Source organism: Nannobrachium achirus, assembly GCF_963921795.1.
Source record: "Nannobrachium achirus genome assembly, chromosome: 12".
NCBI lineage: Eukaryota > Metazoa > Chordata > Actinopteri > Myctophiformes > Myctophidae > Nannobrachium > Nannobrachium achirus.
This window is the reverse complement of record NC_137832.1, coordinates 16,942,393-16,958,123: the sequence shown is the minus strand read 5'-3', so window position 1 is coordinate 16,958,123 and position 15,731 is coordinate 16,942,393. Positions and strand designations below refer to the sequence as shown.

Here is a 15,731-nt window from a genome sequence, read left to right as displayed (position 1 = left end):
GATCAGTCTCATTGTGCTTCATTCTGTTGTACAAACAGCAACCATCTCCCTCCACGAATCTAGAGTCTTCTGCTTATCTAGTCCACACATTCTTTGAGTGCCTAGTCTTTAATAACTGTATTATTGTCCAGACACGGGTTACAGACTATTTCTTGGCGAGCTAGCCAAGGAGGGAGATCGTGTTTGTACTGAGAGTGATCGCACTACACAGAATCACAAAGTAGATAAACGTTACCTCAAACCTTTAAAATGGATTTAGTGAAAGCAGAAAATGTAAACGTCTCTAAGTCTATCATTATTAATGGTACAACACAGCCTAACCTGGACAAAGAGCTTGAGGAAAACTTATTGACTTATGGTTCTATTAAACGCCATTTGATTATTGATGACCCAACTTCCAAATTTCACAACCATGTGATTATTGAATTTGATGAAAGCTCTGCTATGCAGACACTAAGGCCCTCACTGCCTTTAGATTACAAGAGCCCACGTGACCCAAAAGTCGCTTTCACAATACATGCCCTAGATAGTGTCTACAAACTTGAGGATGGCAGCAGTGCCACCAAGTCCTACCTTGAGGTATTACAGAATATTGCAGATGCAAGTGGCAGGTCTTTTCATGATATGCTCCAGGAGGAGCTAAGCAAGATGGGCATGCTGGGAAGTAAGAACCGCCCTACACAAGAACCACTGACAACTGAACCAGATACAGATTCTCAGAGCCGAATAACTGACATATCTGCAGCGTCCAATATCCAGCAAGAGGTTGTCACAGCGACTACAACCGTACATTCACCGCAAGCTTCTCCCTCGTGGAACCCTCAGCATATAGAACCCAAAAACCCAGCCAAGGGAACTGAACCAACTGTCACACCGCACAGTTTAGGAAGCACAGATGGCATTAATGCCCATGCAATGATCCATCCAGCACTCACTATGAGCGATGTTAACCCCCCAAGTGTTCAAAAGATGGTCATTGAACACATTGTGAAGAATGATGCCGCCATGTCACACCAAAGACTCTCATTCCGCCTTCGAGTCTTCTCTGGAAAAAACCCCCGTCCTAGCATTGAACCAGATTACTTCACCTGGCGTGCAGGTGTTGAATTTCTGATGACTGATCCATCCGTATCTGATCTACATCGAACACAGAAAATCTTAGACAGTTTACTGCCACCGGCAACAGATGTCATCAAACAGGTTAGCCCTCAAGCTTCACCTTCAGCGTATCTCGAGCTCTTGGATTCAGTCTATGGCTCAGTGGAAGATGGGGATGACTTGTTTTTTAAATTCATGAGTACCCTGCAAGATAGCTGTGAAAAGCCCTCAGAATACTTACACAGATTGCAAGTTATCCTGAGTACAGCCATCAGAAGAGGTGGTGTTCCAGACCAGGAACGAAATCGCCGTCTTCTGAAGCAATTTTGCTTTGGTTGCTGGGACCATGACTTGATCACAGACCTCCAGCTGGAACACAAAAAAGACCCACCTTCTTTTGCGGAGCTGGTGTTCCTTATCAGGACAGAAGAGGACAGACATGCTTCAAAGCAAGATCGAATGAGGAAACACCTTGGCTTACACAAGCAAGTTCCTGGTGCTTCAAAATTACGAACTGTAGCACACCGCCAAACTATTTACCCCTGTGATGGCTCGGATGCTGCAGCTGCCGATACTGATACCTTAAGGAGACAGATCGCTGATCTTCAATCACAAGTCTCTGCAATACAGACACCATCTCAACCAAAGACCAAGATAAGCCATCCTGAAGCAGCTGAGATCAATGCACTGAAGCAACAAGTCACAGAGATGAAAGCTCAAGTTGCTGTCATGAAACCAACTACTCCAGATGTCACCAGTGATGACTCTGAAGTTGAAATGACTGCATTAAAGAGACAGATTGCAGAGCTCCAAACTCAGATGACCAGACTGAAAGTGCAGGACCAGCAAACCAAAAGGAAAGCGAAGTCAAACGAGCCTGTAACTAAAGCTGGATCCCGACCCAACAGACCTCGCCCTTGGTACTGTTTCCGTTGTGGGGAAGATGGGCACATTGTGCCTAGTTGTGAGAATGAACCAAATCCCGAACTGGTTGAACAAAAGAGGCATCTGTGTAAAGAGAGGCAACTCGAATGGGATCGTTTAAACCACTAACAGTCCCTGTTGACGGGCAAACAGTGACTGAAAGAAAAGAAACACGCCCTAAGAAAAATGAACAAGTGAACAACAAGTGTGCTCAAAATGAGGTGTCGTCCATCAGACTCCCAAAGGGGCTAGTGGGAATGAAGTGCACAGCCGAAATCATTATTGAAGGAAAAACAGTAAACTGCCTGCTAGACACCGGGTCTCAAGTCACGACCATTCCCCGGTCGTTTTATGAGAGCCACCTATCAAGCCATCCCCTGAAGTCGCTAAAGGACCTGTTGGAAGTCGAAGGAGCAAACGGACAGGGTGTACCTTATATTGGATATGTAGATCTGAGACTGACATTTCCCAAAGAGTTTCTGGGGAACAAAACTACAGTGTCTACTTTGGCACTTGTAGTTCCAGATATGACTAATGTACCACAGGTCCTCATTGGTACTAATTGCTTAGATGTCCTCTACTCCAGCCACGTACAGAACATCGGCCATCCCCAGGCAAGCTTTCCTGGCTACCAAGCAGTTCTTAAGGTTCTTGAAATAAGACAGAACACATGTAGCGGTACCTTGGGATGGGTGAAGGTTAAAGGAAACACACCAGAGGTTGTGCCAGCAGGCCACACGGTGGTCTTCGAGGGACTAATCCACGTTAAGGGTGTCCACACAGAGAAATGGGTCACTGTGGAGCCACCGTCAAAGTCATCCCTGCCTCGTGGATTGCTAGTGGCTAGCTGCTTGCACACTTTACCTGCTAGACGTCTCTCCCAGCTACCGATCCTGCTCAAGAATGAGACAAAGGAGGACATTGTGATTCCCCCGCATACCATTGTAGCCGAAATGCATGTTATCCAGCAAGTGATGGAGAAGAAGCCCCTCACCGGTTCAAGTAACTCCAGTGGCACACAGACAGTGCCTACCAATTCCAGGGTGACATTTGATTTTGGTGAATCTCCCTTACCATCCAAATGGAAAGATAGGATAACAGAACAGCTGAACTCCATGCCTGAAGTGTTCGCTCAAAATGACCACGATTATGGCCATACAGATAAGGTGAAACATCACATCAAACTCAGTGATGAGACCCCCTTCAAGCATAGAGCCAGACCTATTCACCCCCAAGACATTGACGCCGTAAGGAAACATATTCAAGAACTGCTGGCAGCTGGCATCATTCGTGAATCCGAATCCCCTTTCGCGTCACCTATAGTCGTGGTTCGAAAGAAGAACAATTCGGTACGCCTGTGCATCGATTTCAGGAAACTGAACTCCCAGACTATAAAAGATGCATATGCCTTGCCCAATCTGGAAGAAGTTTTCTCAGTTTTGACCGGCTCAAAGTGGTTCTCCGTTCTTGATCTGAAGTCAGGCTACTATCAGATTGAAATGGAAGAATCTGATAAGCAGAAAACTGCATTTGTGTGCCCTCTTGGGTTCTGGGAATTTAATAGGATGCCACAAGGAATCACAAATGCACCCAGCTCCTTTCAAAGATTGATGGAAAGGTGTATGGGAAATCTCAACAGGAAAGAAGTGTTGGTATTCATTGATGACCTTATAGTCTTCTCCGACACTCTCGAGGAACATGAATCCCGACTGCTGCAAGTCCTTCAACGATTAAGAGAATACGGACTGAAACTCTCTCCGGAAAAATGCAGGTTTTTCCAGACATCAGTTAAATACTTGGGTCACATTGTGTCCCGGGATGGAGTTGAGACAGATCCAGAGAAAATTGAAACCCTAAAAACTTGGCCAAGGCCTAAGAACCTCAAAGATTTGAAATCCTTCCTTGGTTTTTCGGGGTATTATAGAAGATATGTTCAAGACTACTCCAAGATCGCAAGACCTTTAAATGATCTTACAACAGGATATCCCCCTCTCAGGAAAAACTGCAACAAAGAAAAGGAGAAAAGTGGTCACTACCTTGATCCCAGAGAGTCTTTTGGCGACAGATGGACACCGACTTGCCAACAAGCATTCGAGAAGCTTATTGAGAAGCTCACCTCTGCTCCGGTCTTGGGGTTTGCAGATCCAAAGCGCCCATATATACTGCACACAGACGCCAGCACTATTGGACTGGGTGCAGCATTGTACCAAGAGCAGGATGGAAAGAAAAGAGCCATAGCTTTTGCGAGCAGAGGGCTGACAAAGAGCGAAGCCAAATATCCTGCACATAAACTCGAGTTCTTAGCCCTCAAATGGGCTGTTACTACCAAGTTTAGTGACTATTTGTACGGAACGGAGTTCACAGTCATAACCGACAGTAACCCCTTAACTTACATCCTGACATCAGCCAAATTAGATGCCACAAGTTACAGATGGCTGTCAAGTCTGTCTACGTACTCTTTCAAACTCCAGTACAGAGCTGGGACACAGAATCAGGATGCTGATGCACTTTCTCGACGCCCCCATGGTGAGCTCACTGATGACCTGGTGTCACAGAAAGAAAGGGAGAGAATCAAGCAATTCACTCTTCACCATCTGACAGATACAGAAGATACAGATGTGGTTCTTCCTAAGGCGGTGCAAGCCATTTGTGAAAGACACCAAGTCCACCACTCCAATGCAGATCTTGGATACCACCACCCATCTGTAACTTTAGTGGAATCCCTTGCGCTCCACTCTGATGTTCTACCCACTGGGTTCCAGTCGGAAGATGATCACGGTCTCCCTATGGTTCCACATCTGTCTGAAGATGACTTGATCCAGCAACAGTGGGCAGATCCAGACCTTAGAGCAGTTATAGAGCACGTGCAGTCCAATGAAAAGCCTTCACCCACTCTAAGAAAAGAACTCCCCGACATAGGACTGTGGTTGCGAGAATGGAACCGGTTGGAAATGAGAAATGGGGTGCTCTATAGAAGAAGACAAGAACAAGGGGAACTAATATATCAGCTGGCGCTCCCTGTGGATCTAAGACCTGGTGTATTGAAGAGTTTACATGATGACTTTGGCCATTTGGGAGTTGAACGAACCCTCGACCTCACAAGATCCAGGTTCTATTGGCCCAAAATGTCCATGGATGTGGAACAAAAGATAAAGACATGTGAACGCTGTGTTCGCAGAAAGACTCCTCAGGAGAGATCAGCCCCCCTCGTCAATATAAAAACCAGCAGACCCTTGGAGTTGGTCTGCATGGATTTTCTGTCTTTGGAACCAGATCAGAGCAATACCAAAGATATATTGGTGATCACAGACCATTTCACCAAGTACGCTGTTGCAATCCCGACTCGCAATCAGAAAGCACAGACAGTAGCAAAGTGCTTATGGGACAACTTCCTGGTGCATTATGGATTCCCTGAACGGCTTCATAGTGACCAGGGGCCGGATTTTGAATCGCACACCATCAAAGAATTGTGCCATCTTGCTGGTATTCGTAAGACAAGGACGACACCGTACCATCCAAGAGGAAACCCAGTGGAGCGTTTTAATAGGACTCTCCTCCAGATGCTGGGTACTCTGGAAAACAAGAATAAGGCTCACTGGAAGGATTTTGTCAAGCCGTTGGTACATGCGTACAACTGTACGAAAAATGATGTGACTGGGTTTTCACCATATGAGCTGATGTTCGGAAGACAACCTCGATTACCTGTCGATTTGGCTTTTGGCCTGCCTGTCAATAAGCCACCCAAGTCACATTCTCAGTATGTGCACGACTTGAGAAGTCGTTTAGAAGAAAGCTACAGAGTTGCCACTCAGAACGCTTTAAAGACAGCAGATCGCAACAAACGCAGATTTGACAAAAGAGTTGTTGATTCAGCGCTAGAAGCTGGCGATCGCGTTCTCGTGCGGAATGTCAGAATAAGAGGGAAACACAAGTTAGCTGACAAGTGGGAGTCTGACGTGCATGTGGTGGTCCAACGTTCCGGTGACCTACCTGTATACACTGTCCGGCCAGAGAGCAAAGATGGTCCCCTCCGGACCCTGCACCGTGACTTGCTGTTACCCTGTGGATTCCTACCTGTGGCCATTCCTGATGAACCAGTTCTGCCAAGAGCCGTTCACCGGCCTCGGACGAGGAGTTCCCGCATTGAGAATACTGATGAACACGAGGAAACAGGAGGTCTATCTGATTATGAGGTAGACGAAGTCTATCCCGACCTGCACAGAAGGGAAGTGGAGTTTGATACTAGAATTCGATCAAACACAGAATTGGTTGAGTCGGCGAGGAGTCAGCCAACACATAATGCATGGCACACTACTCCGGTTGAGCAGTACCCTGCTCCTCCTGAATCTGAAAGAGAGAACTTACCTGAAGTGGAACCTGAAAGAGAGAACTTACCTGAAGTGGAACCTGAAAGAGAGAACTTACCTGAAGAGGAACCTGAAAGGGAGAACTTACCTGAAGTGGAACCTGAAAGAGAGGACTCACTTGAAGTGGAACCTGAAAGAGAGAACCTACCTGTTGCTGAACCTGGAAGAGAAATGTCTGAGAGTGAGGACGATGAGACACCAGAGAGGAGTGGGGTATCAGCGGTTGAAACCCCTCAAGGCAACCAAGGAGTGGCAAATACCCAACAAGATGAAATGGATGGCATTACAAGGCACTCCCTCAGGCAAAACCCTGCACAGACAGACAGATTAACATATCATGAGTTGGGGAACCCCTTTAGTTTAGTCATTCAGACATTGTTACAAAGTCTCAAAGTAGCTGTCACTGCCTCACTCAACGGAACAAATTCTGTTAGCAGTCACCCTACTCTTTGCCCCATTGATCACTGTCAACTATGTAGATGCAACGGGACGTGCATCACTTTAAGGGGGGGAGGGTGTAACCCAGGGTTAAATGACTTAAGGATAAACGGAGAGAATAATTAAAACAATGTTCTACTCTGTAACAAATAAATAGGATATCAACATATTTACTAGTGACCTAAATATGGTCTGGAAAAACGAACCAACAAATAATCTAAACCCAGTGTCATTTCAACACAATAACTGAACTGGCATTTCAGGGGTTAAAATGATGGTGGTAACATGACATGGAGTGTGATTGGTGAGAGCAGCAGTCAATCTAAAAGGGGGCGTTTTGTAAGCCAATAAGAACATTGCTTGCTGTGAGTTGGCTGAGTTAGCCAATCAGGTGCTTTTCAGACCAGGAAGTGTAGAGACATGCTTCCTGGTTTTTGACTTTGCCTTCATGAGACAGAGGACAGGAGCTGTGGGATTGTCTGAGTGTAAATAATTCTTTTTGAAGTGATTAACGGATATTTGTGTTTGAGAAGTGACTTTAGTGAGCAGAACCAGAAGGTTTTATGAAGAAATAAGCCTTTAGAGAGAAACTAGCAAAAACGTTTTGTTTTGCTAGTAATTATTTCTACATTCCACTGCAGAGCAGCCCAGCAATGTTCTATGAGGCATCTCCCTTGGCCGGGTTTTTTTGTTGTTTGGAATTGAACTGTTAGTTGGATCCTGGAATCGTCTGCAGCCTGTTCATCTTTCCTGGAGTCCTAAAGCAGCATGCAGACTGGCGAGCGGCCCTTGAGAGTCGACCTGTAACCTGAAAGAAGAGGAAAGAGTTAAAGTGTGCCTTTGTCTACAGTAGTGGTAGGACAAGTACTGTTGCCTGGTTCATTCCTACACACTGGGATAATCTAAACAAAAGTAACACAGCAGCAAGTGGTCCGCCGACCATACAAACCGAACAGAAGAACGAACTGAAGGATAAAAAGAGCGAGAAAACAAGAGAAAAGATTAATTGTAACTTGAGTGATTGTTGTTCAATTGAACAGTTTGCATTGTGTTCATTACTTGATTTTTGATTCATTAGTATTTGATCGAAAGATACAAACTTGGACTGTATATTTTGGGTTTATTATCGATTGTATTTTTCTTTACTCTTTATAGAGGTTGGTGTTTACATTTTGGTAATTTTCAAGAGGTTTCAAGTTGAGGAAGATTTTGAGTTAAAATAGGAGCCCTGGTTCCACAGACGGTTAACAACAATAATAGATTTCATTACATAGCTTTAAAATCTAGCAACAAATCACATTTAAAAAGAGACAAAAATAGGTCAACACAGAACATAAAAGTATAATAAAACAGATAAATAGCGGAAGCCTTTTGGAACCAGGGATATTACAACATAAAATAGAGGGTTATTAACCAAATACATTTTGGTCATTCAGGTATTTTATTTTATTTATTTTATTCTTTCTTTGGGTTGTTTAAACATTTTAGCAGTTGTTTCACTATTTTGCCTGCTACTAAATAAAACTAAAAGGTACAGAGAAACTAATAACAAAAGAAAAAAACATCTATCTCTTACCTTTGAAAGTTAGATCAGTCTCATTGTGCTTCATTCTGTTGTACAAACAGCAACCATCTCCCTCCACGAATCTAGAGTCTTCTGCTTATCTAGTCCACACATTCTTTGAGTGCCTAGTCTTTAATAACTGTATTATTGTCCAGACACGGGTTACACTAGACTAGGAACAATAGGACTAGACTACCTCGCAGGCTCTACACCAGTTCCTGTGATGATGCCACGCTTCAACCTCACCGACGCGGTGATGATATGATAGTGTTAAAGGACAAAAAAGAAAGAAAAAAGGGGGGATAGGACAGACTTCAGTGAAGACTTCTGAGGACGATGGACAGCTAGTCCAGTAAAAAATAAGGCTGAGGTTGGACAACATTTTATTATTTCGTTTTTCAACTGATTCTTACAGGAAATTAGGTCTACTAGCCAGGATAAAAAATCTACCCTAATCTGCTCACTGCAAATACCCACAGTGGCCAAATCAAGTTGGGCTCCCATCGACTTTCTATACAGGAGGAAAATACCCAGAAAAAGATCTGCTTTAAGTAGGATGTGAGGGGTCTTACTAGGGGTTTGACATGATGCTGAATCCATTGCAAGCATTTGTTTTGCACAAAAAGTGTTTGCACTGAGTGTATTTTTTCCCTAGATTTACTAGACTAAGCAGTGGCTATAACAGCATCAAGGGAGGCCACTGTGCAATGTGGGCCTCTCCAACTCCTTTTGCTCGGGCTGAATCAGGGGCCCAGCATGTCCCTGCACAGGAGACAGAACTCAACTCTGCTTGTAAGTGAGAACAATGACATTTGCGGACATTGGCGAAAAGACTTTGCAACAGCATTATCGAAGAAGAGATGAACAATTCAAGACCAGATGGATGGGTTAACATGTTTGCTGTACATCATTATAGGTTATAGTCCAGGGGTCTTCAACGTTTTCAGGCCGGGGACCCCCAAACTGATGGGGAGATGGAGCAGGGACCCCCTACCACCTCGTAGGGTGAGGGGGTCGGGGCTACGACATATTTTTTATTTTAAACAAGTACAAGTTACAGCGAGCAGGGTGGGCCGTACCACTACCATCTGTCAATTGCATAGTAATCATGTATTCAAGCTATTCAAAATGGATAGAATCATGATTTATTTTTTTAACATAAATGTGTAAAAAGGCAAAAAAAAGAAAAAAAAACATTTTTTGATTTTTTTTTTTAACCAATAATTTCGCGGACCCCCTGCAGTACCTCCGCGGACCCCCTAGGGGTCGCGGACCCCGTGTTGAAGACCCCTGGGTTATACTGTATTTTTGTGATGATTGTGATTTCCCTATTGGCAGCAATTGGCAATATAGTGTTGTGAAGGAGGTTCTTTTCACTCTCTGGTCTCTTGGTTTTATTGTGGATTTTGAGTTTCTCTGCTTTTTTATGGCGTGGAGGTTTTGATGAACATGGTGACTAGAAAGGGTGGAAGGTCCCTCAAGAGTACATGTGTCATTGTGGTGTTGTGTCTATGATGTTTATTATTTTTGGCATTTTAGCTCAAGAGTTTAAGGAAGAACAGAGGGATCCTGCACACCGACTGAAAAAGAATGATGCATTAGCCTAGATATGATGTAGATCATGATGTGAGGTAAATCACCTGTCCTTGTGACAATACAATGTAATCTTGATGTCTGTATGTATGTTGATCTATCTTTCATACTGTTTTTGTTCCACTATTTTTCTGGTGTTGAGACATAGTGTTTATGTCTCAAAGGGAGGATTTGAAGTTGATCAAAGTGGATCAAAAACGACATATTCTTACAATTAGGTCCATATTCTTAAGGTTAGGTAAGCATGAACAAGCACATCTTTATGTAAGTGTGACTGGACAAACAGCTTAGGGTCATTCTCACTATTCATGGCTGAGGATAACATACAAGCGAGCCCACAATAAATAAAACTAGACGTGATCTATGAAAGGTTGGACAACATGATCTTAAGTGCAAGCTGCTTTGATCTCTCGGTTGTCTAAACCAGGTTCCTTTACAGTAGAGATCTGTATCTGATCATCAACAATACTAAGGAAACATTTAGTAATGAGTCATCATAATAGTTTATATAACAGTTCTTACATTCCAGACTGATGTTTCTTTTGGGTCCAGGAGATCCCATTTCATGGCCAAACCTTAATTCCCGGGAGGGGCTTTTCTACAGTACCTGGCACAGGTGTTGTGGCTGGACGTCTGCTGGAGTGCTTTGATTTCTTGTGGTCATTTCCGACCCTAATGTAAGAAAAATTGTTTTCAAGGATGAGTATGGTACTAGGGATTGTCCTACTAACCCAGAGAAGACTTCTCTCTGTTATCTTTTTTTGCACATATTTGACCCAGTAGAGAAAGGCCCAGGCGTGATTTTACTGTTTGTTGCGGATTTGAAGTTATCTTATTCAGAAACCATTTTATTTGGTGTAGGAACCCATTACGACCACATGCCCTTTCTGATGTCGACCCCATCGCTACACTAGGGCGGACCCTGACATGGCATAAAATGTATATTTTTGAGCAGTGCTAACCACTCCTACATCTGGCTTTGTGTGTATGCTGTATGTGATGTCCGTCCAGCAAAGCTTTGCAAACTTTCAACATACAGTTGTTTTTCTGTGGTCTGGGTATTTCTGAATAATAAGGTTCAGAAAAGTGGTGTGATTGGCCCCTAGACTTTGATCCCGACCCCTCTCATCTCGTCCCAGCACCTCCCCTCTCTTTCTCCCCTGGAGGGGTGGAACACAGGCGATGATTGACAGACAAAAGCCCTCAACAGTGACACCGGTAGGCAAATAGGTATTTTTCTCATTGCAACTTAGAATAGAACACAGAGAGCTCACTGGAGTGGACTTTTCAGTTAAAACCTTTTAATACACGTTTGAAGGACCTGAATAAGTTAACAAGTTTGCTAACATTACACAACCAATGGCAGACTACAGAAGTCAGGAATATTTCAGGCAAATTCTCCCAACTTCAGTTTAACAACAAATTCCAGGCATGATTGCTTGTCATGAGGATAACTGTGACCATCTCCTCCCTCTTTTAATGGCAAAAAAAGTAAAGGAAAAAAGCAACACAGCACCTAACCAAAACTCAAATTCTCTTCAAACAATGTAAAGCTATGAGATGCAAGTCCACATCTCAATATATTCCCAGGAAGATGGTATCCAGCTACTGTCTAGTAAATAAATAAGACAGACATTTTAACCCATTAAAACCAGGAAAGCATCTTTGTCATTTTAGATTTAGAGAGTGTGTGTCACAATTCTTCAAAAATAGCATATACAAGCTCATAGATATGAGCTTGTAGGGTCCCAAACAAAATATTTTGAGATGGGGTCCTCAGTCGGTTACATACATTTGTGGGTCCTTGTAATGAAAATGCTTGAGCACCACTGATATAGCAACAGGTTTTTGAGCGGTGCCAGCCGCTCCAACACTTGACCGAGTGTGTATGTCTGTCTGTCCACAGGTCTGTATGTCTGTGTGTCCGTATCAGTACGGCTTCAACAGCAGCAATGCCGCTGGATGACCGACCTTCAAGTGGCGATGTTGAGCAGCCTTGAAGTGTTTGAAGTGATACTGAGTACTATGGTATGGTATAGAGTAGACTAAGGCACGGCTCACTCCCACTGGGTGGGATTTTCAGAAAACTGTTAGGATCGAGAGGGATCTGTATGTAGACCACAGATTCCTATCCACCTGTTTCCGCAAGACTTTACTGTAGCATTATCTGCAGGACACTTCCGGTTAACGGTATACATACAAGCTCACGTCGCGTCGCAGATGCAACCGTTGTGAGCTTGTAGATCACACTCGGCTGCGACACCGGAAATGCCGCTCGCCTTCTGCGCAATGCACAATGGGATGTTGGAAAGTTGTGGATAGGGCGGAGTCATTGGAGCCTTGAAAATCCACCCACCCTCCCCGGTGGGCAGATTTTCAAGGCTCGGGGGTGGATTTTCAAGCGGGGGTGGAATTTGAAGGTTCATACTATCCAATAGAATCATGGCAGTAATGTCACGTGCACGTTCCAGGTAGGGAGCGTACCATTGTGTTCACTTGGACCGCGTGGAGGTGCCAAAAGTCGGGGGGGACGAAGATTTAGTATTCTGTCCCCCTGGTTTGGCAAAGCTCGACACAGCGACTCGCTCACTACCGCTCGGCGGTGTCTCACGTGGCTCAAGGTCACCTGAGACGGCACACCTCCGTCATGGTCAATAGAAAACGAGCGCTCCTTTACAAGAACCTAACTGTACCGGGGTGTTTTTAGGATTCTTGAAAATCCGCCTCCCCTAAAGATTCCGCCTCCAAGAATCCGCCTCCTGGGTTTCTGTGGTCTGCATTTAGACCCTATTGGTTAGGATTGAGAAGACATTTTTTGAGAAGACCATTGTAGAATTGGCCTCAGTTCTTAAAGCATGTAATAATGTAATTTATTTGCTTGCATTTCTGAGCAGTATAAAGCACTCTTATTCGGAGAGTCCCTTTGATTCCCTGATTGGTTTCCTGAGAGACTGGAACGCATCTCTGAACTTCTGTGAAGCAAAGCAGTACAGCAATGGATTCAGACAGCTGTTCAGCAGTTCACTCCAGATCCAGGTGGCATAGTAAGCCGTCTCTATCAGCGGAAATATTCCCTCCCGTTCTGGGTGGTACTTTTTCAACACTACAGCCACTGTCCTTACCACATTACAGGGCAGAAAGCTCAGACCAAATATCACTAAGCAGACGCCTATCATCTTCTGAGATTTCGCCTTGACCGCCAGGCCCTTGGCTGTGTCAATATTAAGGCGAGCCACTGTGCTTGCCAGGCGGCAGTAGAAAACGGCAGACACAGTGAAAGGCAGCAGGAAGAAGATCCACAAGAAGATGTTAATGACAACATATTTATCTATCAGCTTATTCTGGTGGATGCTGAGGCAATGCTCATGTCTCCCCTCCTTACTGGACGGAAGGATGGAAGCGCAGACCAGGGACAGGGTCAAAACCACAGCCCACACGGAGGCACACAGCTTTTGGACGAATCCCTTTTGTTTCAAGCGAGAGTCCTCGTTGAAGCGCACCACGGCCACGTACCGGTGGACGCTAATGAGCGTGAGGAATATGATGCAGCCGTATATGTGCGAGGCGAACAGCGCGATCTGGAAGTGGCACAGAACCGCGTTGCTGCCCATGGAGAAGTACACGGCCAGCATGGGGGAGATGGGCAGGGCTATGGCGTCGCTGAGGGCCAGGTGGAACTGCAGCACAGTGCCAGAGCTCCAGCGCGACATGCGGCGGCAGAAGACCCAGATGCTGAAGCTGTTGAGAGAGAAGCCCAGGATGAAGACCAGGCAGAGGAGAACAATGAGACATGTGTGCTGTTGCACCACCGGTGGCACGCTGCTATTTGGTGGCATGCTGCTATTTAGTGGCATGCTGCTATTTGATGACATGCCGCTGCTGCTGTTGTTTAGAGGCAGGGCGGAAGGAGCCACTGTGGTGTTCATTTCTTCTCGCAGCACGTTTCAGAATTGGTCGTGGAAGGAAGCTTGCGGTTTCACAGTCACCTACATGTAAAGAAACAGAACAACAGCTCAAAGTCATTTGCTGATTTAGGCATTTAGCAGCTGCTCTTATCCAGAGATACTGTACTATACAAGTGTGAAATGAGTAAATGGCATGAACCTTGGTCAACTAACGACTCTTAAGTAGTCACACAAGTGGAGTGCAAAAGCATAATGAATCCAATGAGTTCCAAGCATCATGCAATGCATGACTTTGTCTACCACAGATGTGGTTTAACGCAAAACAAAAGTCCCACAAAATCTTTCATGTGTATGTACAGTATGGCCAAGTCCTGTTATGCAATTGTGAAAGAGGCCCTCTGCCCACACTAGGGCTATTAGTATTTCGGAACACAATATGTAAAATGATGTTTTATCAATATTGTTCCTGCTGTTCATCGTATTGTCAACCAGGTGAAGAAATCACAGATTGAGGCTTTAACCTTTACTTTTATGGCATATCACAGACCTTGAGGGTTTTAATGGAAATGGATATAAAATAGCTTTTGGATAGGCTATTTCTGCGGCGTAAAATGCTTCCATATACAGTAGATGGAATCCAAAAGACTGAAATCAGTCAAAGAGACTGATAACTTTAATCCAGGAAAAAAACAATTACTATAGGTTTGTTAAGGAAATGAAACCCCTGCCTTTCCTGTGTGTAGAGAAAACGTGCACTTGCCAACGCCCAACAGTTTAGGGTGATTTCAAATGTCCCAGAAGTAAGATAATCAACTCTGTAACAAACATTTAATCTAATTTAATCATTCTTATAACACTTATTCTGTAAGCCTATATACTGTATACGTAGGTAGTCATAATGATCCTTCACACAGGATGTGGGCACGCTCCAAAATGTGTACACAAATAATTCAAATAAAAAAAAACTGTTAAATACATACTGTACATGTTTAAACAGAGTACAGATTTATCTTCAAATAATTTGACTACATTTGAATGTGTAGATGCCATTCAATGGTACACTCTAAGCACTCTTACCAGACAGACTGAACTTGATGTATCCTCAGTAGGTGGTGTACGTCTGTAGGGCGTGACAGCGGCTGCTTCTTTATAACCACTGGTTACTGCAAGGGGTGGAGAGACTGAAGGCAAGATGCCTTTAAAGGGATATTCCACTTTCAAAAAAACTTTTGGTCATTTTATCATCTAATCAGGCTTTTATGAACACCCTGAACAGTTTTTAATTAGCTTGATTCAATATTTAGATATTTGATGTAAATGTTATCTGCCCCCCAGGCTCAGGGCCTCTCCACATACACACCCATTGTAACTTCAAACTTCATTTTAACCATGATAGATTCATTAAAAACACTCATAATTTTTTTCTGGTGACTCATAATACCCTCCTAATACGTGAGCGGGCTGTGTTTTCTCAATAACCTTTTTCATTTATTTTTAATAATTCTTTGGGAAAATGAGAAAAATTAAATACAAAACAAAATTATTAAAAATAAATGATAAATGTTATCGATGTTATGCTCACGTATTAGGGGCGTAGTTTAAGTCACCAGAAAAAAATAATGGGTGTTTTTAATGAATCTATCATGGTTAAAATGGAGTTTGAAGTTACAATGGGTGCTATGTGGAGAGGCCCTGAACCTGGGGATTTTTTTAAAGTGGAATATCCCTTAAAGGTATTGTTTTTCAGGTTCAGCCTTCAAGTTACAATGATCACCAGACAGAAGACTAGGACTGTGAGACATATAAGCAGATAGTGTATGAGCTATAAGCTGAAATCTAGCA

At 43.8% G+C, this 15,731-nt stretch overlaps 2 protein-coding genes across 2 annotated transcripts in view; both read right to left on the bottom strand.

Annotated features, from left to right (window-relative positions):
* Positions 1-10,648, bottom strand: part of LOC308295431 (transient receptor potential cation channel subfamily M member 5-like) — a gene marked incomplete at both ends in the record, with an annotated part of 79,121 nt that extends 68,473 nt beyond the window's left edge. The window contains 5 exons of the mRNA XM_080738485.1: positions 4,479-4,565; positions 5,535-5,594; positions 6,097-6,174; positions 6,538-6,564; positions 10,592-10,648. Of these exons, the coding sequence (XP_080594611.1) occupies positions 4,479-4,565; positions 5,535-5,594; positions 6,097-6,174; positions 6,538-6,564; positions 10,592-10,648 (309 nt within the window). The remainder of the gene's footprint in view (positions 1-4,478; positions 4,566-5,534; positions 5,595-6,096; positions 6,175-6,537; positions 6,565-10,591) is intronic.
* A 2,242-nt stretch (positions 10,649-12,890) lies between these two features.
* On the bottom strand, positions 12,891-13,820 carry LOC308295430 (P2Y purinoceptor 2; the record flags this gene model as incomplete). Its single annotated transcript, XM_080738484.1, has 1 exon — positions 12,891-13,820. The coding sequence occupies one exon, from the start codon at positions 13,818-13,820 to the stop codon at positions 12,891-12,893; it is 930 nt and encodes a 309-aa protein (XP_080594610.1).
* Between the last annotated feature and the right edge of the window lie 1,911 nt (positions 13,821-15,731).